This window comes from Sorex araneus, chromosome 8 (assembly GCF_027595985.1).
Source record: "Sorex araneus isolate mSorAra2 chromosome 8, mSorAra2.pri, whole genome shotgun sequence".
In the NCBI taxonomy this organism is placed as follows: Eukaryota; Metazoa; Chordata; class Mammalia; order Eulipotyphla; family Soricidae; genus Sorex; species Sorex araneus.
In genome coordinates this window covers 56,614,987-56,642,814 of record NC_073309.1, presented here as the reverse complement: position 1 = coordinate 56,642,814, position 27,828 = coordinate 56,614,987, and the positions used below count along the sequence as shown (strand labels likewise).

General features: G+C 47.6%; 1 protein-coding gene across 15 annotated transcripts in view; it reads right to left on the bottom strand.

Annotated features, from left to right (window-relative positions):
- Positions 1-27,326, bottom strand: part of ZNF805 (zinc finger protein 805) — a 32,909-nt gene extending 5,583 nt beyond the window's left edge. For 2 of the 15 annotated variants that reach the window (XM_055145341.1, XM_055145350.1), the window contains exon 1: positions 725-1,110. In XM_055145341.1, coding sequence (XP_055001316.1) covers positions 725-793 — 69 coding nt within the window. In that variant the 5' untranslated portion in view covers positions 794-1,110. Of the gene's footprint in view, positions 1-724; positions 7,050-7,075; positions 8,776-14,878; positions 14,944-15,161; positions 15,259-16,540; positions 16,588-16,731; positions 19,033-22,559; positions 22,656-25,537; positions 25,665-26,614 lie in introns of those variants that run through there. The other 13 variants (XM_055145345.1, XM_055145349.1, XM_055145347.1 and 10 more) reach the window with 13 other exon arrangements.
- Between the last annotated feature and the right edge of the window lie 502 nt (positions 27,327-27,828).

The window sequence follows — 27,828 nt, the reverse complement described above, 5'->3', positions numbered from 1 at the left end:
AAGAAGCCCACTTTTTAGGCCATCCACCTCTCAGGTTTTTTTTTTGGGGGGGGGGGTTTTGCTTTGGAATCACACGGGAGGCGGGGTAAGCTTAGGGGTTATTCCTGGAAAGGCTCAGGGAACTGTATGTGGTGCCAGAGATGAACCCAGGTCAGCTGCATGCAAGGCTAGTGCCAGCCATCCTGTTATCCAGGTCTCTCCTCTTTTATCTTAAATTACCTGGCAGAGATTCTGAAATTAACCTGTATCTCCACCCCACTGCTCATACAGGCATCCCTTGTTAAATATCAGCACCTCCTCCCGAGAACTAAAGTCCTGTGTCCAGCCTGATGTATGAGCAGAGGGCTCTTCAGCTGAACCTCAGGACAGCCCTACAACTCGGGAATGATCACTTTATCCTGTGGTGGCTTGACTCACAGGGACCAGCTGAGGGCTACTGGGGCATTCTACGTGGGCCCCCACCACGAAGCATGTGCAAGTAAGAACCTCAGTGCGTCTGGGTTCAACCTTATCCTTCTTCTGCAAGTCTGCCATGGCAACATAATTAGCGCCATCACACACACAACAGCACCATTACACATATACATCATCCCATGCCAGCGCTATCACAAACACATGCACCACCACACATACAGCATCGCATCACACACACACACACACACACACACACACACACACACACACACACACACACACACACCCAAACACACGCGGATTCCCGCACCTGCGCGGGCCAAGGCGTGCGGGCTCCGCCACTCACCGGCGCTAGAACCCAGCGCTCCAGAGCGGACATAGGCTCGTGGGGGGCAGCAGTAGGTTTGGGGAGGCGGGTGGATAGCGCTGGCCCGCCTCGGGAAGAATGACCTCGGGCTGATCAAGACACTCGCGCCGCAGGGGCCCCCTCATAGAAGACAAGCTAGAATAGGTGGTGCCGACGCCAAGGCCTCGGGCCACCCCCACTTAAGCTCGCACCTCCCGCGCAGCGCTGCGGCGCGGGGCACAACCTTTAAGTTCCCGTCCTGCCCGAGGAACGGACCCAGCAACAGTCTCAGCAGCTAAGTCCGGCGCGGCAGACTCAAGCGAGAGACGTCACCATAGCTACGCCGAAAGTTCCGCCTCCACCGCAGCAGCAGGAACCTTTTCCGGTCTTTCTGCTAAATGCACGTGCGCCGGGCACAGACTTCTGGGTAAAGTAGTTCAAGTCAACCGAGCCGTGCCCGGTAGGAGGGAGAAGTTCCCGTAAAGGCGACAGAGCCGCTTCCCGCGATCATGAGTCCTAGATAGTGCTTGCCCTCCGGGCTTCCTTCTTTCATTCCCTGCTTATTTGGTCTCGGAGACCCGACTGGCTTTTCAGAGACTGAGATTTATCTTAATTTGGGGGACAGCCCATGCCGGGGTCCCCGCGTGCACAGCGCAGGCTCCATCCTTGGGCGCCACCTCCTGGGGAGTAGCTGCGCCACACCTAGCTAGCACACCCCCTGGGGAGTAGCTAGCTGTGCCACACCTAGTTAGCACACCTCACACCCCCAGTCCCCTCACACCTTAGGCGCTTTCAAAAGGCGAAACCGCAAACCCACCCAGCAAAAAAGGTCCCAGGAGGGTCGGTTGCTAATGACAGACAAGCTGGTCTTACTGTGGGGTGGGGTGGTCTGCCTGGGCAGGGGTGCAGGGCACTTCACACAGGTGAGGGCTGGCTTTGATCCCAACACTGTTAATAGGGGTAAATTCCACGTATTTTAAAACATAAAATGTAATCATTCTGAATCTCAGGAAGCATCATGAATAATGACGTTTTTCCAAAAGTTTCACATGATGCTCACCTTAAACTTTAGGCTCAGCTGCCTTCATCAAGGCACCTTCTCTCACCCAGATGTACAGCAAACAAGGGGACAATAATTCTGGGAAAATGTGGAACGAAGTCCAGCAAGGAACACAAATCAGAGACGATCAAATTAAATATTTTCAGTTACGCCTGCTTATACGGCACAGGCTGGAATCCAGCTGCACGTTTCTAAGTAAGGCAAGGGGCCATGCCTGGAAGAGACTGGCGAGCATCTGGGCAGTTTCTTTTTTCGGTTGTGTTTTTTTGGCGGTGCTCAGGGCCACATGGAGTGCCAGAAATACAACCCAGGCCGACTGCGTGCGAGGCAAGCCCCCTACCCACTGTAGTATTGTTCCCGCCTACGTACCTGTGCAGTTTCTAGCACAGACCATCAGTTTGCTCATAGGGTGACCCTCTCACATTTCATGAATAGTCCTCACCTGTGTGACCAATGACATCCTTTACATGCATTGGCTATTGCAAACTCAGATGCAAATACTATTTCTACTTCTCAGGGCCCTGGAAGACAACTTACAGTCAACATAAAATTGTTTCAGGGGCAAGACAGTACAGCAGGCAGGACACTTGCTTTGCATGCAGTCAATCTGGGTTTTATCCCTAGCACCCCTTTTGTCTCCCTGACCCCATCAGGAATGATCCCTGAGTTAGCCGTGAAAACTGCCGATGTGGCCCCCAAACCAACATGAATAAAATTGTCTTAGTGACACAGTGGAAGGGCATATTAAAGCTGAAGAAATAATCATCAACAGGGGCCGGAGCGATAGCACAGCGGGTAGGGCGTTTGCTTTGCATGCGGCTGACCTGGGTTCAATCCCCGGCATCCCATATGGTCCCCCAAGCACCGCCAGGAGTAATTCCTGAGTGCAAAGCCAGGAGTAACCCCTGAGCATCGCTGGGTGTGACCCAAAAAGCAAAAAATAAAATAAAATAAAATAAAATAAAAAGGTGTATTAGGGGGTATAGGGTTTAAAAAAAAAGAAATAATCATCAACAAATCAATACACATAATAAAGCATCTCAGAAAGAAGTTAGTATTTGTGAGGTAAATTAGAGATTTCGTAGAAAAAATAACCACTTCAAATAACACTGTAGAGATAATAAATAAAAGTGAAGATATCATTACTTGGCCCAATTTTTTAATTAAAAGTTTTTTTTCTTCTTTTTGGGTCACGCCCAGCGATGCTCAGGGGTTACTCCTGGCTCTGGACTCAGGAACTATTCCTGGCGGTGCTTGGGGGACAATATAGGATGCCAGGGATTGAACCAGGGTCAGCCACGTGCAAGGCAAACGCCCTACTTTCTATCGCTATTCTATTCTTCTATTCTTCTTCTATTGTACTATCGCTCCAGCCTCCTAAAATTTTTTTACCATTATTTTTTTTGAGCTTTATTTTTGGGCCCCACCCAGCGATGCTCAAGGCTTACTCCGACTCTGCACTCAGAGTTGGCTATATTCAAGGCAAGTGTCTTCCCCACTGTACTATCGCTCCAGCACTGGTCCAAATTTTTAATCTTTACTTTTGTAATGCATGATTTAGGATTTTGAATTAGATTTAATGATTCAGAATTTCAATCACGTTTTGTTATTTCCATGTATCTGTTGGTTGGCATCTTGATGATATTCTATTTTAAACAAACAAGTCACTTTTAAGGTCACTTATAGACGGTTCTCAATTCAATGTGTACACGAACAAAAACAACCCTGACTTTCTCTTTGGGGGAGTTTGGGGGTAGTGCACATGACAATGCTTGGCCTACTGTGAGCTCAGTACTTGGGTGACCATGAGGTACTTGGAATAAACCTGGGGCTTTAGACATTCCCACCTCCCACTGTCTCCCAACAGCCACAGATGGCTTTCACCTCGTTCCTGCAGCAGACTGAATCCTGCCAGTCACCAATGCTGGAGCTGCTCTTCTCCAGCAGAAATGACCATGAGCCCCGCCGGGGCCGGTGCTCCGCTCTGGCCGGCCGGGTTTTCGGCCCGGGTGCCCATGCCTCTGCAGAGCCGGTGGATGTGGAACGAGCGGGAACCAGAGACAGCTTTAGGAATTGGGGTTCCAGCAAGTGCTTGCACCCGTGTATGGAGACTGTGAACTAAGCTTTTGCCCCACACCGGCTAATGGAGGAAATAACCTTCCTTCTTGGTCTCTCTCCCCTCCGGGAGAAGGCGAGGTGTCCGACATTTTGTGGGTCCGTTGAGAAGGTATGAACTTTTGGCACGAGAAAAAAAAAAAATGTGTGCTTTGAACTTGAAACAGCCGCGGGATACAGGGCCAGCCCCCGCCGGGGCCGGTGCTCCGCTCCGGCTGGCCGGGTTTTCGACCCAGGTGCCCATGCCTCTGCAGAGCCGGTGGATGTGGAACAAGCGGGAACCAGAGACAGCTTTAGGAATTGGGGTTTCAGCATCTGGCAGAATTTTCCCTGGACTTTATACAGAAATCCAAAACCGTGCGGACGCGGTAGCGTCCGCGCGACTTAACATTTATAATTGTCAGCAATGTGAAACGGTTCCTTTTGAATAGGTCTGACTTGGGGGGGAAACTCCAAATAATAACAGTAAGTTTTTGTTGAAATATTGAAGGTTTTTAATGTAGCAGCCACCTCTCTGGACTGTGAACTAAGCAAAAGCCCCATGCCGGCCGACGCAGCATGGCGTACACCATACTATGAGGCGCTGGAAGGAGGATGAGGGGGAAAAAGGAAAAAAAAAAAAGGGAAAAGGAAAAAGGGAAAAAAAAAGAGAGAGAGAGAGAGAGAGAGTTATGTACTTGTAGCAGTGGGGCTACATATCTCTTCATTTCCAGCAATGAAAAACTAATTATCAAATGTAGTAGGTCTGTCTCTCTTGGTTGGAAACTCTAACAACTATAGTGAGTTTTGTGTTGAATTATGGAATGTAATCAAGGTAAAGAAAAAATGAAGTGAAATTCATTAGTTATACAGTAGGGGGTAGGGGGTGGGGGCGGGGGGTATACTGGGGTTTCTGGTGGTGGAATATGGGCACTGGTGAAGGGATGGGTGTTTGAATATTGTATAACTGACATATAAACCTGAGAACTTTGTAACTTTCCACATGGTGATTTAATAAAAAGTTAAAAAAAAAAAAAAAGAAATGACCATGAAAAGGGAAAGTAGGGACCTGTACATGAATGAACAGAAACACTACTATGTCACTTCAATTACAAAAGTAAAGAATGTGAGGGGCTAGAGAGATAGTACAGAGGGGAGGGTGATTGCTTTGCTCAAAGACAACCCGAGCTCTATCCCTGTCATCCCATATGGTCCCCCTGGCCTGTGATTCTTGAGTGCAGTCAGGAGAAACCTGAGTATCACCAGGTGTGGTCCCCCACAAAAAAATCACAAACAATTAAAAATTAGCTGGGAAATTAAATGACTCTTCCCAAGGAAGACAAATGCCCAACAGGTCCATGAAAAAGTATCCCTAAATCATTAAGAACATCAAAGCCAAACCAGGTTCTACCTCAGCTGTAAAGGCAGAGTAAACATGCTGGGAGTGAGGAAATGGCCCAATACAGCAGCCAGAAAAAGGCATGCGTTGAACCACTTTGGCAAACAGTACGAGGCATCTAGAGACTGAAGAGCATGGTTACCAGATGACCCTGCATGTCCTTCTAGGTGGACCTCCGAGAGAAATGGAAACAGGCTATCAAAGGCATACATACATCTATGTTTATATAGCACTGTTCATGAGTGCCAACATCAAGAAATTCAGTACTCTTTCACCATAAGGAAAAAAGGAAATCCCGCCATTTTTTCCAACGTGGATGACTTCAAGGACATCAGGATGTGAGTTATGCAAGATGAACACAAATGCTGCATATCCCTGACATGTGTGATCTAAAACGAAAACACAGGAGTGGAGGTAGTACAATCCAAAATTGCTGCCATGCCCCTGGCCTAACTCCACCGTCTCAGGACAGACCTCACCAAGATATAATCTGCTGAAAATTCAGGTGTGTTTTATGACTGAAATCTCCAGGCTTTCTTGGGGTTGAGATGGGCTACTCTTCCCCACCTCCCTGTACTTCCAGAAGCCTTGGCAGTCACATCCACACCCCAAAGCAGACACCCAATTAAAAAGTTACTCCAGCCTTACTGTCCCCATAAAAATACTGAATGCCCTGAACAAAAACCATGACCTCTTAGTACTTGTATTGCAAACCATACTGCACAAAAGGAAAAGGAGAGAGAGAGCAAGAAGGAAAGTGCCTCCCATAGAGGGAGGCTGGGGGTGAAGGAGAGTGTTGGAGGATTGTGGGAGGGAAATGGGACATTGGTGGTGGGAAATGTACACTGGTAAAGGGATGGGTGCTGGATCACTGTGTGACTGAAACCCAATTATCAACAGCTTTGTAATTCAATTAAAAATTTTAAGAAAAAGTAATGTGGAGTTCATGCTCAATTCAATCAGCTTAATCAATGGCTGAATAAATAGCAGTACTCCTACACTTAAAAAAAATAAGAAAGAGTGGAGGTAGTTCCCAAACCTAGGAGATGAAAGACTGGGAAAGACGGTGCTGGGCTGGATATGCTTGCAACCAGAAGAACCAGAACACAGGACAGTACTCACAGGACCCCTGCACCAGGCGCCTCTCCCAGAAGAGCCAGCACACAGGACAGGGCTTATTACAGTGCCCACAGACCCTTTCTGTGTGACACCTCTCCCTGCTCCTGCCACTAGAAAATCCATGACGGAAAAAGCCTGTGCTAACAGCATAGCAATAATGTGCTAACATGAATGCACAAAATCATTAAATCATACATTTGAGATCTGTACATCACAGGCCAACTCTAACTCAAACAGAACAGAGAAATAAAGTAAAATTGAAACCATAATCCATCTTAAATGGCATAAGTAAAATGTACCTACTTGTGTCCATATCTTCTTACATATAAGTTTAAGAAAGAATATTTTAATAATTCTACTTTTAAGATATTTTTTGCCTTTTGGGGGGCTAGAGGGGGGGCACTCAGGAATTATTTCTAGCAGGGCTCAGGGGACTATATGAAATGCCCAGGATTGAAACAAGGTTGGTCACATGTAAGGTAAGCAACCTACCTATTGTACTATCCATCCAACTATAAGTTTTAAGTGACTCGGATATATGCTCCACACAGTTGAGCTGTCTTGCAACTTGTCTTGCAATGAATATTTCAGTATTTTCAGAGCTGCTCTAAAGTGTGCTGCTGACACAGAATGAAAGACAAAATGACAAAATGAATTATAGAGTCAAGTCAGTAATTGAGGCCTTTTTACTTCTCACATACGGAACAGTCCCAGACAACAATGACAAATGAGGCACAGGTTTGTCAGAAAACCTGAAAGAGGGGCTTGGAGCAATAGTACAGCGGGTAGGGTGTTTGCTTTGAAGCCATAAATGCATTTGTTTTGTCATTTCAACTTTTCTCCCACTCCTTTCAAGGCCTGTTTTCCTTTTGTTATATTCCTATGACAGCTTTTCAAGGTATGCTCAGGGCAGCGTCGCAGGCGTCTGTAATGCACAAAGCTACAGCTTCTCTCCCTCACCAACTCTCAGATCAAGAGTAATGGTCTAGGCTGGGTCAGTGGCTGGTCTTTACATGATATCAAATGATTTATCTCAGATTTTCTCATTGTGATGACACAGCCTTTCTCTTTGGTAATATTCCTCAGATGCCGAGTTTTCTCTGGTTGAGAAATTCTCTTCAGCAATTCATGAAAAAAGCTCTCCCCGCCCATCCCTTTGAGTTCTTGAAAGTTGACTGAGGGGGGTCCACTCAGAAATGGCTTCTCCTCAGTAAACACTCAAAGCTGCTGAGGGATGAAGGCTTGGGGTGAGGTCATTCTGCACAAGACTCACAGGACTTCAAGACAGCTCCTCGTACTGTAGCACAGAAGAGCTGTCACAGAAGGCTCTCTGACATTCTTGACTCTCACAGCATTTGTCTCCAGTGAGCATGCTCTCATGCCAAAAATTAATGAAGTCTTAAAAAGTGTCTCCACCGAACTCAGGCCTTTCTCCCAAGACGCCTCATGAGGTACAAGTAAAAAGCAGTGCACCCAGGCTCACCCACTCACTCTACATTAATGAGGCTTCTCCAGAGGGAATAGGTTCTTTCCCACACCAGAAGCCCTGAGGGGGCGTCACTGCAGTGTGAATCCTTGTTTGTGTAGGGAGGGTTCACTGGGCTCCCAAGGTTTCAGTAACTCAGCAGACATCATGCTCCAACCAGCAATTGCTCCACCTTTTTCCCCATCTTTAATGTTCCAGGCAGATCCCTCCCTGCACATAACACAGAAGCTGTGCTGGTCCACATGATCACTTCATGACCAGTACCCTGTGACTGGCTCCCAGGACTGTGCAGAAGGTTCTTCCTCCTTACCCAGCAGAGAGCTCCACGTCCTGGGGGGATTCTCCACATCCTGCATTTGTGATGCCAGCACTGTACCTGGGCTCACTTTACCCGGGTCAAGGGTTAAGGCAGCTTAGTGGAAGGGCTTCACATCTCACCTGTCAAGAATGTGACACACCAAAGGGAGGTGGTGACACAGAAAAACCTGCACCCTTGGTGCACTGTCCTTTGTGGCTTCTCCCAAGAGGGCTGTAGCATGGGCAAGCTCACAGCTTACCGTCTCTGCAGTCCAGCGTTTCTCTCACAGGAGCCACGTCTCCTCCCGAACAGAACGCAGCACTATTCCGTTTGGAAGACTTTCTCTGCACTCGTCTGCTCAAGGTTCACAAAGAACCAGAGCATCTCAGACTCAGTCACATGGTCCTGCCTAGATGGTGTAAAAATGTCCTTCAAAACTAGACGACAGATGTCATGGTAGTGAGTCTTGGAGTTGAAGAATAAGCCTTGAGGGTTCACATCTGTAAGGCTTGTACAGAACATCCCTGCAAAGGAGATTCTTTCCTCATCCTACAGTAACCTGGGAGGAAAATAAATGCCAGTGAAAGATGTTTGATTCATGACAACAGGTTCATAGTTTTCTCAAGTGGTGCTCAAGGGGGACCAGTGACTCCCAGCAATTCTAGGGCAACAGGTTCACTGAAGCCCTGAGAACAGTGCTATGGACACCAGGGCATGCCCCACCCTAACTCCCATACCATCTCCCAGTCCCGAAGCAGAACCTATGGACCTGCCAGCAGACACAGAATGGGAAGGAGGATGAGGAAGGTCCTGCAGACCTCCAAGGCTTCAGACTGGAGAAGAGGACACAGGACACTGCCAGAGAGAAGAGGGGGGAAGTTTCACATCACCCTCTACCCGGGATTGCCAGCAACATTCCAGCTCCTTTGCCAAAGAACACTGCAGGACCAGAAGCATCAGATGGAAGTGAGTGCGAGGGGTGCTGGGAAGAGTTTAGTGCCCCAGAGCTGGGTCTGGAGTTCCACCAGGCTGACTCACAGATAGATACAGTGATGCAGAGGGTTGGGGGACTAGCAGGCCCCTGTGAGCACTGCGTCAAATGGGGAAGGAAAACAGGCTGAGCCGAGAGGCTGGTGTTGGACGCAAACCCAGAAGCCCCAGAGTCTGCTGGCTGGAAGCTGCCCAGACATGACACTCCCACTGTGCAGCTCAGAAGAGCTAGGCTCTCCCAGGAAATCTGTCACTGTGGCTGCAGCTATTTCTACCTTCTCAGGCACCCTGGACTCCCGTGTGCTCCATTTGGGAGACCCTATGGGATCAGATGCAGGTGAGGGTTGAGCAGAGATCAGGCGACACAGAGGAAGGACTTCAAACAGAACCAGACCCTGGGAGACGATGGCATGGCAGTAACATAACAGCTCCACTTTCTACAGGCAGTGACGGCTCAGAGCCTGGATTCCCAGCAACAGTCAAGTGCCTCAGGAAGTGCCACTCAGAGGAAGCAGGAGCAAAGCCAGTGGTACTACTTATTACATCTCTGCGGTGGAGACCAGGCCTCTCTGCAGTGAGGCTAAAGGGAAGAGTGCTCATGCCTCAGGCCTGCACCCTCTCTGGTCCCAAGACCTGTGACTTGGATAGTCACCAGCCAAGGAGCATCTGGGCCACCTAGGATCTGCTGATTGAAAAACTCCTGACCCCTAAACCCCTCACACCAGACTCCTGAGTCCTGACCCCCTGACTGCAGACTCCTGAGTCCTAAAATCCCTCAGGGCAGAGATTCCTGTATCTTAAAGCCCTCACTAAAGACTCCTCACCCCTAAACCCCTCATGGCAGAGATCCTGATCCCTAAACCCAACTGCAGACTCTTGAGTCCTAAACCTCTCACTGTGGACTCTGAGTTCTAAACCCTTCACTGCAGAGACTTCTGACTCCTAAACTCCTCACTGCAGACACCTGACTCCTAAACTCCTTGCTGCAGGGGTACAGCAAAAGTCAGCCAGGGGACAAGACACCACAGCACCCCTGGTACCTGTGCCCTGGCTGACTTTGAGCATATACTAGATCAAAGAACTCATTCTCATGAAGAGTCCAGCTACAGGATAGGGTATTACTTCCACACAACCAGTTTTATCCTGGACATTGTCTCTCACCAACGCTAAGTGAGGTCAGGTGGTGATGGTCATGCCCCATTTATGGAGAAGACATTGTGTATGTGTGCAATGGGGGGAAGCCAGCAGCAAGCCAGGATGTGATTAGATGGGGAGTCTCCTGAATAGTCATGACCTTGAACTTGAATAGCCATCACTTAAGACTGCAGTCCTAGATGGTGTGGCACAGTCTGACAGGACACCCTGAGCTGGGGGTACCTAAGCAGGGCATGGCTTCTCCCTGATCCACAGAAATGATGACATGGTTAATGTGCATTTTTGGCAACAGAGTTATGGGGTAACTGGCCACCAGCAGCAGGCTGCTGGAACAGGGATTCACCCGGTGAGGAGACAAGGGCAAAGTTCTCTAGCATCACATCTGGGTACAGGAGCCTCTGGGCCTCCTCCAGGAGCTCCCAATCCTCTCGGGAGAAGCACACAAAGACATCTTCAAAATTAACACCAGCCTGCACGTAATTGTGCACAGGCTGCTGAGCCCACAGGCAGGTTACAGTGTTCACACACACCGATCCTTTTCCCCAGCTCAGGGTAGGTGCCAGACTTGGCCCGCCAGTGTCTACTTCACCCTCAGGCCTCTGGATCACTGTCCAGGAAAGGAGCTGGTGTGTGTCTGGTACCAGCTCTCTCAGCCCTTGTTCAGCTATCCTGCCCCTGGCATGAACTGAGCCCTGCTGTGATTCCTGCAGCCAAAGGGAACTTTCTAGGTCTCGCCATCCTCTTCCCAACTCTCAGAAGTCCTGGCATAGTGCCGACCCTGGGACAATACTATTTAAACGGGGCACAAATGAGCCCCGAGTCCCCAGGCCCGCCTGGTGTCTGCACTCCTGTTTGTTCCCCTCCTCCCAAGGCACTACCTGGGACGCCTCCAGCCACCTGCTCTGGTCTCGAAGAAACTCAGGGACTCTGGGAAGGAGGGACAGGTGCAGTCTCAGGGAAGTGGTGAGGCCCAGTGGACCACACTCACGGGTGCCATATTCATCACTGCGGCTCACCTTGGGGCCGTACCCCCAGACAAGGAACCCATGCAGTGCCCGCAGGGGCGTGGCTCCAGTTAGGCCACATCACAGCCTTGGTTCCACGAGTCGGGAGTGTGGGCTTATGGAGTGGGGTACCCCTAACATCACTCCTTTCTGCACACCACCAAAGCCACCTGCGGTGTTGCAGTGCACGTGGCTCTTGCTCAATCAACAAGCACTACTGGGGTTCTCCCGCAGCAGTCCCGTCCAGTAGATGCCAGGAAGTGCTTCCCTCAGGGCTGCCAGTGGCTCTGCGGAGCAGGCACTTCTGGGTAGAGTATCTTGCACTCCTCCCGCACTTCCCCAGCCCGCCTACTACTCGCACAGCAGTAGCTCCCACACAGTCCCTGGGATTAAAGGAAAGGTGGAGAGCCTGCAGTTCGCAGAGTACCCGAGTATCCGGAGTCCACCCTCGGCCCACCCTGACCCAGCAAACTAGAGCAGGTCACAAGGAGTCCTTCCAGCACTCGCTCTGGAACTATACAGGTTTCATTCCCAAGAGAGCCATGATGAAACACCGCCCTAGGAAGAGGTTAAATAAGCACCAGGTTCAATTCCGTACCTGTCCCTGCACACAGGCAGGAGTGCTCGCCGATTAGCTCCCTGCCACGAACCCCCCTGCCCCCCCAAATTATAAACAAGCAAAGCACTGCACTGTAGCACTGTCGTCCCATTGTTCATCAATTTGTTCCAGCGGGCACCAGTAATGTCTCCATTGTGAGACTTGTTACTGTTTTTGGCATATTGAAGCAAGCAAATGTAATTAGAAAATAGGTAGATGCATTTAAATCCAAATAGACGGCTTGCACCCACATGTATATAGTGTCCGTAAATACTTAAGTTTATTTGTAAGCAAAATGAATCACAGCAGCAATGGCAAATCTAAAGGATGAATTAGGACCATTTTATAATAGGGAGGGACACTACCTGTAAAACTGTGTTATTAGGGAGCCAGAGAGATAGTACACAAGTAGGGTGTTTGCTTTGCACATGGCCAAGAGGGTTTGATCCCCAAGATGGTTCCCAGCGCCCGCCCGGCCAGGAGTGGTCCAGGAGTGGTCCAGGAGTAAGTCCTGAGCACTGCTCAGTGTGACAAAAACAACAACAAAAAACAAAACTGTGATTAGCGTGGACTTACATCTCTTATAAACATCTATCAAACTCCAGGGTGAACACTAAAAATATTTTTAGAAGTATAACTCAAATAACTAAGAAAATGAAATTATGGGAAAGACTCCCCTGAAACCACAAAAGAATAAGGAGCAGAAGACAAAAACAGTAACAGAGGATAAGTACAACAAACCAACAACAACAAAGGAAGGGGTGGAAGGCTCAGGAGGTAGTGCAGGGCTCAGCATGCAGTCCTGGAGGACCACTAGGTGTGGCCACAGAACAAAACAACAATAAACCATGGTAGACACTAACCCAACCAATCTCTAATCATTGGAACATTAGTGACCAAAATGCTCCAATTATAGGACAGAGACTAAGAATAGACCAAAAAAGACTTACAGATTATTAAGTGCAGGATGCCTTGAGGGAATATTAACTCATTAGAACACATGAGAAAAGCAGTGGCCGGTGATGAGATCTGGGAAGCACAGATGGAGGAGAGAAGCCTGCTGAAGGATAGTAACTCAGAGAAACCAGAAGATGACTTTCAAGTTAGAGAGGTGGGAAGCAGTAAGACGCTCCAAAAGCAGGGTCTGGAGAGAGAGTACTGTGGGTAGGGCGCTTGCCCTGTGTGTGGCCAAACCTGGGTTCAACCCTCATAGCCCTGTGATCCTTCAAAACTTTACCAAGAATGACCCTGGAGACTAGAGCCAGAAGTCCTGAGCACCACTGGGTGTAAAACACACATACACACACACACACACACACACACCCAGACACACACTCCAAAAACAAACAGGAAAAGGAAGTGGACAAACAGAAACATCATTTATGCTATTCACAGAAACTTAGAACAAATGTACTGAAAAGATTTAAGGCTGAAAACAAACTTATGGTAAAATATCAAACCATGGAAACCTAAGAATCCGATAATGGCAATAATATAAAGATGTTGGGGCCAGAGAGGTAGAACAGGGGAAGAAGCCTGCCTTATACATGGTTAACCTAGATTCAGTCCCTGGCACCACATATGAGGTCCAGCACCTCCAGGAGTAGGATTAAGACTTGAGCACCACTGGGTATGGCCCAAAAAAACAGAAAAAAAAAAAAAAAAAGCTATGCTTCAAAGAAAAGAAAATTTGTAGAAGCAATAGACATGATAAAATAATGTAATGATCAATATGCCAACAAGAAAAAGCAGTATTAAATGTATACATATCAAATATCAGAGCTTTAAAATATATGGAAACAAAACTGACAGAAGTTATCAAGATATTCCAAAGTTATATGACAGCCATAGGTAGAAACTATTGGCAGAAAATCAACAATGTCCTAGAATCTTGTTCTACTATCAAGAAATAGAATCATATAGACACTTAATGCAAGTCCACTAAGGACATCAGAACATACCGTAGTCAAGAAAATCTAAAGTACTGGTTCTTTAAAATTGGTATTATCGGGGCTGGACGATAGCACAGCGGGTAGGGCGTTTGCCTTGCATGCGGCCGACCTGGGTTCTAATCCCAGCATCCCGTATGGTCCCCTGAGCACCGCCAGGGGTAATTCCTGAGTGAAGAGCCAGGAGTAACCCCTGTGCATCGCCGGGTGTGACCCGAAAACAAAACAAAACAAAACAAAAATTGGTATTATCTAAGAAAATTCAGATTAAAAATAGTGTTGACACATTTGTAATAAAACAGTGAAAGCACTCACAGATTCTACTGTCAATAAGGGGATAATAAATAACTAAAATAAGAAAACAGGTGAAATGGAAGAACTAGAAAATGACAAATTAAGAAATATACTTATTATATTTATGAAATATACTGATTTCTACACATATTAAATAAAATAAATACATAATTAAAAAGCAATTAAAATTTCAATACCTAAATATTTCACTAAAGCAACTGATCAATGTGGCTGGAGAGATAGTACAGCGGGTTAGGCATTTGCCTTGCATGTGGCTAACCTGGGTTTGAGCTCCATATCCCATAGCACTGCCAGGAGTAATTTCTGAGTGCAAAGCCAGGAGTAACTCAGCACTGCCAGGTATAGCCCCAGAACAAAACATCTAGGGCTGGAGCGACAGTACAGCAGGTAGGGCAACTGACTTGCACATAGCTGATCTAGGTTCAATACCTAGCATCCCAGATGGTCCCCAGAGTCCCACCAGGAGTTGTTCCTGAGTACAGAGCCAGGAGTAACCTCTAAGCATTGATGAGTGTGAGCCCCACCTACCCCCAAAAAGGTCACCGAAAGTCAGGTTCCTAAATAGTTCACTAAAGCAACTGACCAATGAGGTTGGAGAGATGATATAGTGGGTAGGCCTTGCCTTACAATCAGCAGATCTGGATTTGATCTTCGACATCTCATATGGTCCCCCAAGTCTACTACAACTTATTCCTGAGTCCACAGCCAGGAGTAACCTCAAAAATTAAAAAAAAAAAAAAAAAAGAAGTCCACCAAACATTAAAAAAACATCCTATTTTACACTCTTCTGAATAATAGACGAACACCTTACAGTACATGCTGGATGGGTGGCCAATATCATCTAGAATACCAGACAATGACAGTAAGGAGAAACAAATGAACAAAGGAAAGAAAACTACATATCATTAGCAACATAGAATTAGAGAAAAATCACCTTAACAAAGGCCAGCATGTTCAGCACAATAATAATTACATTCCCTGGCCAAGTGGGGCCTATTCCAAGGCTACAAAACTGGTTCAGCGTTCAAAATCTAAATCAATGCAAATGCATCAAGTCAACAGGCTATAAAAGATGAAATACACGATCATTTTCAATCTACAGGGGGGTTAATTTGACAAAATACCCATACATTTAACAAAATACCCATTCCAATACCAAAAAGAAACCAGCAAATCTGGAGAATGGATACATTTTCTAAACGTGGTTAAGATACTTCTGTGAAAAACATCTTTTAGCTAACATTCTATTTAAGTATGAAAATCATGTTTATCCCTAATATTGGGACCATGCAAGAAAATGCTTTCTCACTATTTAGTGTTCAACATCATTATAGAAATTGTAGCTATTACAGTAGAACAAGAAAAGGAAATAATAGATATACTGATAGGAAGAAAACAAAACTGTCTCTGTAAATTTTTCTCTGTAGAAAATATCAAGCATTCCATCAATATAAAGGACTACAGTTAAGGTTTCAGGACATAAAAATAACAAAGTTTTAGCTCCATATATTACAAATATTGAATGAAGGAAACTTGGAATTAAAAAATTACCGGCCAGGGATGCGATGTGGTCACAGAATGCAAGTCTCAGGTGTGAGTTAAATGCCCACGCACACACGTACACCCACCTACCCGCCGCCCCCCCTCCCACGCACAATCACAGTCTCTCCCTCTCCCCTTCCATTTATAATCAATAAAACAAAACCACCTAGATATAAATCTGTTTGTGGCTGCTCCCAACATATGTTCATACTGTTCATATGCCTGACAGTACTCAAGGATCACTCCAAGTGTGCTAGGGGTGCTGAACCCAAGTCAATATGCAAGGCAAGCACCTTACCCACTGTACTATTGCTCAGGCCCCATTTGGATCTACATCTTTCACTCTCTATCTCTCCTATTTTACTCTCATTTATAATCAACAAAAACAAAACCACTTGGGTGTAAATTTAAATATAAAAAGGACTGAGAAATCTGGAGCCGAAGTGATAATACAGCAGGAGGTAGGGTGCTTGCTTTTGCATGGAGCCAGTCGAGGTTTGATTCTTGGGCATCCCATGTGTCCCCCTAAGCACTGCTAGGACTAATTCTTGAGCACAGAGACAGAAGTAACCCCTGAGCATCACTAGGTGTGGCCCAAAACTTATTATTAAAAAATAAGATTGATCACTTATTACTAAATTTTAGAACAGTAATAAACTAAATCAAGCTATATGAAAGTAGGGATATAATGCATTTATAAAATGAAGACAGTATGGATACCAATTCTCAACAAATTGCCAATTTAATTCAGTTTCTACCAAAACTCCTTACCTTTTTTGGGTGAAAATCAAGGTTTCTCTAAACCATCATCAACATAACTAGGAGGGATAAATCAAATTTATAAAGTTAATAAAATTACCACAAAGCTATAGCAATAAAACAAACCAAACTCCAGGAATAACAGTTTTCTTTTCTAAAAGCCAAAACTTCAACCTGTCTTAAATAACACAAAATGTACCCACCTTTCAAATATGTATTTGATGATTTACGTTTTAGTATCTCCTCACAAAAATTAAGCTCCTTAAGAGTTAACACAGGGGGCTGGAGCAATAGCACAACGGGTAGGGCATTTGCCTTGCATGCGACCAACCCAGGTTCGATTCCTAGCATCCCATATGGACCGCCAGCATCACCAGGATTCTTAGGTGCAGAGCAAGGAGTAACCCCTGTACATCACCAGGTGTGACCCAAAAAGAAAAAAAAAAGTTAACACAGTATTTTCGAAGACATTCAATGAAAAATTTCCAGATTTGTTTTTCACTGTCTTACCGAACTACAATGAATGTGTGGAAAAGACATACAGTCAAGGCCTTTTGCTCTGAAAGAAACTCTCTCAGAGGGTAAAGTAAGAATCCATGCAAATGTCAGTTTGGCAAGGCTGTCCAAAAGAAACAATCTGTAGATAATTTTATGTTCTGAGTCTCTTCCTTCCTGTAAAAAGAATTCCTGAGATAATGCTGGAGTGTAAACTAAAGGGAAAAAAAAGAGAAAAAGAAAACCATATTTAAAGATATTCCTGGGTTCAAAATAATCACAGGGTCATTTTCCTGGATGATGCTCAGATATAGAATAAGGCTCTAGGCTGTGTCAATTTCCATCATTACATTTTGGATGACAAAGCATATCTGCAAAATATTTTCCTCACAGGGAAGAAATCTGAGAGGTCTTTCTTTGGCATGAATGATCAGATTCTGTGGAAGATGTGTTCTCTGGCAAAAGATTTTCCTCAGTGGTTATATCCAAAAGGTTTTTCCTAGGCAGGAGTTGCTGAAGGTCATCTGAGATCGTGTCAGGCTTTCCCACACCGGCCACACCAATGGGGTTTCTCCCAGTGTGAATCCTCTGATGCTGTGTGAGGGAAGAGCTCCGGCTGAAGGCCTTTCCACACTCGCTACACTCATAGGGCTTCTCTCCCGTGTGGATGACTGAGTGGCGGATCAGGTTCGTGCTCCAGCAGAAGGATTTCCCACACTCCCCACACTCATAGGGCTTCTCTCCACTGTGGACGCGCTGGTGCCTCGTGAGGCCTGACCTGCGGTTGAAGGCTTTCCCACACTCCAGGCACTCGAAAGGCTTCTCCCCTGTGTGGATGCTGAAGTGCCGGATCAGGTCTGCTCGATTACTAAAGGCTTTCCTGCATTCTTTGCACTCAAATGGCTTTTCCCCTGTGTGTGCCCTCTTATGCAAGATGAAAGTGGAGCAGTGGGTGAAGGCCCTTCCACAGTCGGTGCACACATAGGGCTTCTCCCCGGTGTGTATGCGCTGGTGTCTCCTGAGGTATGACCTGTGGTTGAAGGCTTTCCCACACTCGAGACATTCAAAGGGCTTCTCCCCGGTATGGATGACATAGTGGTGAATGAGGGCTGCGCTCTCACAGAAGGCTTTCCCACATTCACTGCACTCGTAGGGCTTCTCCCCAGTGTGACTCTGCTGATGCCACATGAGGTATGACCTGTGCTTGAAGACCTTGCCACACTCAAAGCATTCGTAGGGATTCTCACCACTATGGATGATGTAGTGGCGAATAAAACCTGGCCTATCTCGAAAGGCTTTTCCACACTCTTTGCACACAAAGGGTTTTTCTCCAGTGTGGCTCCTGTTATGCAAGACAAACGTGGAGCGGTGAGTGAAGGCCTTCCCACACTCTGTGCACTTATAAGGCTTCTCTCCACTGTGGATGCGCTGGTGCTGTGTAAGGTGTGACTTGCGATTGAAGGCTTTTCCACACTCCATGCACTTATAGGGCTTTTCACCAGTGTGGACCATGTGGTGCTGAAGGAGGTAAGTGCTCTTGCTAAAGGTTTTCCCACACTCTGTGCACTCATAGGGCTTCACCCCAGAATGGATCCTCTTATGTCGAGCAAGGAGACATTTTTTGTTAAAAACCTTCCCGCATTCATTACAGTTGAAGACATTTTCCTCTTCCTGGACCACAGGATCTTTCCCTGACTCCCAGGAGTTCCGGTTAAGGACAGCACCTCCAGCAGGGAATGGCTCCTGTGAGATTCCTGCACACATGCCTTCAGCTGACTTGAAGCCGCCCCACTCAGGGCTCGAGTTCTCCCGGAGCATCTCTGAGGGAGGGTCTTGCTCTGTCCTAACATGTCCTCCCAGCACCTCTGATGCTCCATTCTGATCCCTAGTCTGACACTCCTGGGAGTCCCCAGGGCCTCCTCGGGTCAGCTCCGCCTGGAGTAAGGTTTCCTCAGATAGGGCTGGCTCATAAAAGGTAAGTTCTGTGATCGTCAGATTTCCTTTGTTACCTGAGAAAGGTACAATAGGCAGAAAAAGATTATCAGTTATATCATCAGAAGAAACAAAATCAGCTTTGTAGAAAAAAAGCTTTAAAAACAAGAGTGCTTCTGTGTCTTCTATGTTTTGCTAGCTCTATATCCTGGAATTATTCACATCTCAAATACAGTAAAAGATATATACATATCTCTTGGAGAGTCTGGCAAGCTACTAAGAGTATCCTGCCCGCACGGCAGAGCCTGGCAAGCTACCTTTTGATATGCCAAAAACAGTAACGATAGGTCTTATTCCCCTGACCCTGAAAGAGCCTCCAATAGTTAGGAGAGATGAGTAAGAAGAGGCTGAGTAAGAAGAGGCTGCTAAAATCTCAGGGCTGAGTGTAATAGAGAAATTACCGATGCCCTCGTGAGTCAATCAACACACAACAGTGATATCCTGGAAAGCAATTTCTTTCTTTCCTGGTCCTTGGAACTATTGATGACATGAATGAGTGACCCCACAGGGAACAACTTGGTAAGAGATCAGAGTGCTGGAAAGGAGATAGTCAACTGCAATGACATATCTATGCAAACAGGAAAAACTTGGATCCCCTACACAGAGATATGAAGATGATTCAGTATAGAGCACACTGGAAAGAATAATCCCAGGATTTGGATTTAGAGTTCAAAGGCTTAAGGTCATAACTGAGCCTGCAGAAAGAGACCGAGAACTGTGACCAGAGAGTGAGATAGTACAGTGGGCAGGTTGCTTGCCTTGCACGAGGCTGACCTGGGTTTGATCACCAGTATCCCATATGGTCCCCGGAGCAGTGCCAGGAGTAATTCCCAAGGGCAAAGCCAGGACTAACCTCTGAGTACCACCAGGTGTGCCCCTACCTCCAAAGGGGAAAAAAAAAAAAAAGAAAAAATAATTAGAAGAGTAAGAAAACTGCTATCAGCAAAACAGAAATACTACAAAGTGCTTCTAGCTTCTGGCATAAAAAAAGTATTTCAAAATTCTGGGGCAAAAAAGTATAAAAATTGAAATAAAAATTATACCAGGATTGGTGCTGGAGCTATAGTACAGTTAGGCAGGGTGCTTTCATTGCACTCGGCCAACCTGGCTTTGATTCCAGCACCCAGTATGGTCCCCGAGCCCCACTAGCAGTGATTCCTGAGCCCAAAGCTAGGAGTCAGCACTGATCACCGCCGCCAGGTATGGCCCAACCTACACCCCAAAAAATGTTATTAGAACTCAAATATTTAAATATGCAGATGATAGAATCAGAGAATGTCTTGTAGGCACTGAATTCCTAAGTTTGAAAAAAAATAAAAAAAGACCCAAGAAACCTGAAGGAAAGAAATCAGGGGGGAAGGCAGAGGGGGCTAGGCAATAGTACAGGGGGTAGGGCATTTGCCTTGCACGCAGCCGACCTGGTTTTTTTTTGTATTTTATTGTTTTTGGGTCACACCTGGTGATGCACAGGGGTCACTCATACACTCAGGAATTACAACTTTGGTTGGCTGCATACAAGGCAAGTACTCTACCACTGTACCTATCATTCTCGCCCCATAAATTTATTTTAAAACAAAAAATTGGGGCTGGAGCAATAGCACAGCAGGTAGGGCATTTGCCTTGCACACAGCTGACCTGGGTTCGATTCCCAGCATCCCATATGGTCCCCTGAGCACCGCCAGGGGTGATTCCTGAGTGCAGAGCCAGGAGTGACCCCTGTGCATCGCTGGGTGTGACCCAAAAAGCAAAAAAAAAAAAAAAAAAAAAGAAAACTGGGATAGCAAGTCTTCCATGCAGTGCTCAGAAACCTAGGGATCACTTGTGGTGATTATCATTCAGAAGAAGACACTGGTGGTGGGACTGGTGGTGGGATACAGTAAGTCTAAAACCCGACTATGAATAAATTTGTAAATCATCGTGATATAATAAAATTTTTAAAAACTATATGCCAATTCTATCTTTTAAAAATTACTACATGGGCCCAAACAGTATAATATATAGGGAACTTGCCAGGCATGCAGCCAACCTGAGTTGCATCCCCAGCACTCCATATGGGCCCCTGAACTGTGCCAGGCAGGTGTGGCCCAAAAACCAAACAAATAAAAATAAAAAGAAAAACATTTTTTTTTTGTTTTTTGGGTCACACCTAGCGAAGCTCAGGGGTCACTCCTGGCTCTGCACTCAGGAATTACCCCTGGCCATGCTCATGGGACCATATGGGATGCTGGGAATCGAACCCAGGTCAGCCGCGTGCAAGGCAAATGCCCTACCTGCTGTGCTATCACTCCAGCCCCAAGAAAAACATTTTTAAATAAAAATTTACTATATGATAAACAATTTCACTGCTGGCTATATATCCCAACAGAGTAAAAACAAGATCCCGATGAGATATTTGTACATTCTTGTTCACAGCAGGGAAACCCATGATTCCAGAGAGAGAATGAATGAGGAACCCCAGTTTCTAAGGCTGTGCACTGTGACTCCAGATAGAGTGGAGTAAGGCTAAAAGCCTGCACTATGGGTTCATAGAGATAGCATAAGGATTAGGATATTTCGTTGCATATATCCAACCCCAGTCGAGTCCCTGACACAACGTGGCACTTCCAGAAAAGTCTCTAGAGTTCCTGAGGAGCACTGGGGCGGTCCTGGTCCCAGACTCATAGTGTTTGGCTGTATCACATCCTTGGGCCAACCACTGAACCATCCAGCCTGAATGATAATCACCACAAGTGATCCCTAGGTCTCTGAGCACTGCATGGAAGACTTGCTATCCCAGTTTTTTTTTTTTTTTTTGCTTTTTGGGTCACACCCAGCGATGCACAGGGGTCACTCCTGGCTCTGCACTCAGGAATCACCCCTGGCGGTGCTCAGGGGACCATATGGGATGCTGGGAATCGAACCCAGGTCAGCTGCGTGCAAGGCAAATGCCCTACCTGCTGTGCTATTGCTCCAGCCCCAAATTTTTGTTTTAAAATAAATTTATGGGGCGAGAATGATAGGTACAGTGGTAGAGTACTTGCCTTGTATGCAGCCAACCAAAGTTCAATCCCCAGCACCCATACAGTCTCCTGAGCTCACCAGGAATGATCACTGAGCACAGATACAAAAGTAAGCCCTGAGTATCTCTGGGTGTTGGAAGAGGAAAGGGGAGGAGAAGGGAGGCAGACTCTTGACACATGGTCTAGTATGAACAAATGTTGGTGATATTATGCAAGTGAAATAGGCTAGTTATAAAACCCCTTCCAGCCCCACTGAGCCGTTATTAAAGCAGTATGCTTAAGGGGCAGCCCTGCCATGGCAGCTCTCCCTCAGCCCTGGTGAACAAGGACATGGCTAAGTCTTGACCCGAGCCACTACATTGCAAGCCCAGCTCTAAGCCTAAGCAGCTGGGACCTCAAGAAAGATACATCTCTGTTCTCTAAAGATATGGTATGAGGGATCTCAGGGCCTCATGAGTCCCAGACACCTGGGAGCCACAAGCAGCAGTTCCCAGAGCCCCATTTAGTGCTCCCAGTCTCCCCACCTGCCCACTCCTGGCTTCTACCTGGATAGAAATTCTGGGAGGGGTCTCTCTTCACTTTCTGTATTTCTTGCCAGTGTTCCAGATGGTAGATCAGTTCGGGGTTGGGCACAGGACACCCTGTTGAGAAAAAGAGGAAACAATCATCTTTGTAGAAAGGGAGAAAACCTCTCAGCAAGAATACAGATCACAGTAGAACTCGTGCCATGTGTGTGGGAACCACTGGATTGGATTTCCAGCAGAGACACACACACACACACACACACACACACACACACACACACACACACACACACAGAGTGGGAGGTCAGCTGAAGGCAGGGGAGAACGAAAAACCTCTACTGTAGTTTGAGACTTCAAGATGTGGAGCAAACCTCAAATAAACCTATTTCTGCTCACACAGAATACTGCCCTATGACCTAGTGCTAGAAGGCATGTCAAACCGGAGTTTTTATTGCAAATACTCAGTCCAAAACTAATATAAAGGGCCGGAGCAACAGTACAGCAGGTAATGTGTTTGCCTTGCACACACATGACCAGGGTTTGATCCCCAGCACCCCATACAGACCCCAAGTACTGGCAGGAGTGATCCCTGTGTGGAGAGCCAGGCGTAAAGCTCTGCACTCTAGTTCATTGCCAGGTATGGCCCAAAAACAAAACAAAAAACGAAAATGGTGTGATTTATTTAAAAAAAAAAAAAAAGATCTGGGGCCGGAGCGATAGCACAGTGGGTAGGGCGTTTGCCTTGCACGCGGCCGACACGGGTTCGATCCCCGGCATCCCATATGGTCCCCCAAGCACTGCCAGCCAGGAGCAATTCCTGAGTGCAAAGCCAGGAGTAACCCCTGAGCATTGCTGGGTGTGACCCAAAAAGCAAAAAAAAAAAAAAAAAAAAAAGATCTGGCATGAACTAGAGGCTTCCCTGAAAGGACTGACCTCCCCAGTGTGCCTCTATAAGGATGGCAAGAGTGTTCATGTACTAATTTCTTTCATTTGCTTCTGTTTGGAGTTACAGCTGGCAGTTCTTGGGCACGGCTCTTGGTGGCTCTGGAGATCTGGAGACCACTCAGTGCCACAGAGATGAAACGCCAGACATTTGAAATAGGGAGTCTAGCCCTCTGAACCACCTTTCCCCAAGCACCACCTATGCAAGGGTCCCCAATCTTGACAAGACGGACATGATGAGGGACTGGAGAGATAGCACAGCGGGTAGGGCGTTTGCCTTGCACGCGGCCGACCCGGGTTCAAATCCCAGCATCCCATATGGTCCCCTGAGCACGGCCAGGGGTAATTCCTGAGTGCAAAGCCAGGAGTAACCCCTGTGCATCGCCAGGTGTGACCCAAAAAGCAAAAAAAAAAAAAAAAAAAAAAAAGACGGACATGATGACCCAAAAAATTAGTTACTGGAGAGAGGGGAAGGGAAGGGTACTTGCATGCTGTGCATGGAAACCTTTAGAAACATTCTTTTTTTTTGGGGGGCTGGAGTGATAGCACAGCGGGTAGGGCGTTTGCCTTGCACGCGGCCGACCCGGGTTCAAATCCCAGCATCCCATATGGTCCCCTGAGCACCGACAGGGGTGATTCCTGAGTGCATGAGCCAGGAGTAACCCCTGTGCATTGCTGGGTGTGACCCAAAAAGCAAAAAATAAATAAAAATAAAAATAAAAGAGCATAGTATCTTTATCACCTCTTTAAAAAAAAAAAAAAAAAAAAAAATTCTTTTTTTTTTTTTTTTTTTTTGCTTTTTGGGTCACACCCAGAAGTGCACAGGGGTTACTCCTGGCTCTGCACTCAGGAATCACTCCTGGCAGTGCTGGGGGACCATATGGGATGCTGGGAATTGAACCTGGGTTGGCCGAATGCAAGGCAAATGCCCTACCCACTGTGCTATCGCTCCAGCCCCATTTAGAAACATTCTAGATGCCCATATAATCTCTATCCTTGTGGTAACACACGAATTTCCAGATATGCCAAGTGTCTACTGGGACACAGCAGAGCCACTGCTAAGGATTTAACTGGAGTGATAGGAGAAAACAAGTGTGACAGACAATCTGTGTGAAGAGATTAAATACCTGAGAATACCCATAGGGAGAAAACAGAGATCAGAGTCAAAATATGAGCAAAAAGCCCAGCAGGACTAGAGCTGACCTCAGAAAGGTAGGTGAACCGAGGGATGACATGCGGGACCAGGAAGTGACATTTTGTCCAGTTACTTGATTTACTTAGCTTACTTTGGATTTGGGGGCACAAAAGATAGGGTTTGGTGGCTACTGCTAGCCTGGTGCTTGGAGTTAGTTCCTAACAGTGCTCGGGAGGCCATATGGTATAGAAGATTAAGCACAGAAACCTACATGCAAAGCATATGCTCTAGCCTTTAAACCAATCCCTGTGCCAGTGGAGGTTTCCACTCCCCACCGCCCAAAAAAAATGTTTACTGTCGGGCCCAGAGAGACAAGACAGAGGTTAAAGGATTTGTCATGCATTCTACCAACCTGACTCAAATCCCCAGCATCACATATGATCTACTGAGGACTGTGCCAGGGAAAGCCCGAGCACTCTGTGAGTGCTGGTGTGACCCCCAAACCAACATTATGTTTCTTGCAAAATATCCAAATAGAAGGCAGGGATATGATATTACACCAAGGGCCACATATTGTATACTCTACCACTGAGTAAAATTCGTGGACTGACAAAGGCCATAATAAAGACAGAATTAGGACAAGAGATCCACAGGAGCATAGTTGGTGTGGGCCCAGCCCACTTATCAGCCCACACAGGAGTCTACAGGGATTCCATCTCCAGTTCTGCAGAACACCCCCATTTCCTCCCACCACTGAGAGCCAGAGGTTTGTTTGTTGCCCAAAGACACCAGGAGGCAAGAGAGGTGAAGCTGGGGGAGGAGGAAGGCTCCTGAAGACATCTCGACCTGCCAACAAAGAAGCAGAGCTATTAATGAAGGATGTGTCGGGGCTGCTGGGGGCAGTGATAGAGGGGTCCATTACCCAGGGACACCAGGAGCCGACAGTTCTCCAGCATCACCTCCTGGTACAGAGTCCTCTGGGCTGGGCCCAGCTGCTCCCACTCCTCCTGGGTAAAAGTCACAGCCACATCACTGAAGGTCACAGTCACCTGAGAAGGGAAACAGAGGTGCACGAGTTTGCCTTGGGACTGCAAGATGGAACCAAGCTTCTGTCTGCATTACTGCAGATGTGTCCCTCTATGAACATAAATCAACAGTGTACAGAACAGAAGACATTCAAAACTACAATGGGGAAAGGACAAAATGACTTGCTATAGAGTAAGGGTCCTGAGACGTCAGAGGAAAGAGAAAATTATGATATATTAATTATCAGTAATGGTAATAACAACAGTACTGGGGTCGAGGTACTGTCCCCAACATTTTTCACATTTTCTGCTGGCTGGGGAGGGGGAATGTGACAGAACTACACATGTAAAATACATGCTCTACCACTTGAGCAACAAACCCACCCCTGGAAGTCCCCTGCATTTGGGTTTGTTATTTTGGGGCCACACCCAGTGGAAGTACTCAGGGATCACTCTGGGGCGCACAGGGAACCATGCATGATGCTGGGGTAATTCTGAAAGAAAACACTTCATAGGATGTTTGTCTTGTTGATACTACCCCTATTACCACATTCTACACATTGTCTGCTATAGACCTGCCCAACAAATGGCATATGCAAAGAGCACACATTACTGCAGAGCTATCATTTCAACACGTTATGGCATTTGCTCCAAGGGTTTTGTGGGCTGTCGGTGCTCTGAGCTCAGTGTTTCTGGCTTTGCTCTGCACCACACCTGATTGCCGAAGTATTTCGGTAAACGATGCATTTGGCCAGGGTCTGAGCGTCACAAGTTCAGTAAGGAAGGCACTTGCCAGGTATGAGTCAACCTGGATTCCATCCCCTGCACCATACAGCGTTCCCGGACAGGGACAGGAATGACCCCTGAGCATAGAGCTAAGCTTACGCCCGCGGTGTGACCCCTGAACACGGTGCCAGAAGAGGTCGCTGGGCACAGTCAGGAGTGACCCCCGAGTACAGAGCCAGGACTGATACCTGAGCACCGGCGGGCTTCGTCCCCAAAACCAAAACAAGCCTACAGCAACGAACAAATCCAAGCTGAGCACAAGTTGCGTTTAAACGTGGAGTCCGACGGGGTCACAGAGAAGCTTCAGGGTCAGCTGGGTGCGGGGCCAGCAGCCCTCGGGTGTTCGGTCAATTATGGACCGAATCGCGGTCACCGGATTCCGCAGCCTGTTCCCTGGATCTGTCACCGTAGGCGACGAGGGGCCTCTCTCAAGTGACTCGGCACGGGCTGGCCAAAAAGGGTCGATCCCAACCGCCGCGGTGCAGGAGCTGCTGCGCGCTGGGGTCCTCTTTCCGCACCGGGTCTGTCCCTTGTCCGTCTGCCTGGAGTTGCCGTGGTACCAGGGATGAGGTTATGGGGACGGTGATCACCGTCGGCCGTCAACGATGCGGCCGGAACCACCCGCGCGCGGACAGACACTCGGCGCCCCCAGCCGAGAAACGGCGGAGACTCACCTGCGCGGGGCCCACCCAGGCTGCCGCCATCGTGGGGCCCGTGAAGGGCACCCGGCGGCGGGAGATGGCGACAGATGCTGTGTGCGGGGGTGGGGGGTGACAGGCCTTCGCACGGATCTACGCAGGCACGTCCTGCGGAAGACAAGAGGTGCGAAGCAGGCGTTCTTGCCTTCCCCGCGCTCCTCACAGCCGCCGCCGCCGCCGCCCTCCACTGGCGCGGACAGAGCCGTCGCGCCCCGATGACGAGGCCTCCAGGCGCCGGAAGTCCCGCCCCCGCCCGATGTTCCTCGGCCGGGGTCGGCAGGGAATAGCGCAGAGCCTAGCGGGTGATGTATTCCCCCACGGCCACGGCCGGCGTCCCTTCCAGAGTGGTTTCTATGGTGTGGAGCCCGCAATCTGCGTCAGAGCACGCGGCTGTGGCCAGCGACATGCGGGGAGAGGCCCGCGTGCGACGCATGAGAGGCAAAGGCACACACAGGTTCTGGGACCCAGGGGGACCGCCCAGCTCGCTGGAGCCCCGCTTGGGATTCTCTCCTCGTGGAGGACGCCCCAGCCTACAGTCGAGTCCCGTTGTGTTCTGGGGCATCTAGGGGTAGGCCATCACCTCCCCTTGGTGCCCGGTACCCTGAGAAGGCTCATCCCCTAGGGAGGCGCGGAGGCCAGTGCGGAGTCTGCAATGTTCAGCGGGATGCACTTACTAAGTCCCTGATAGCACAGAAACCGAGGAT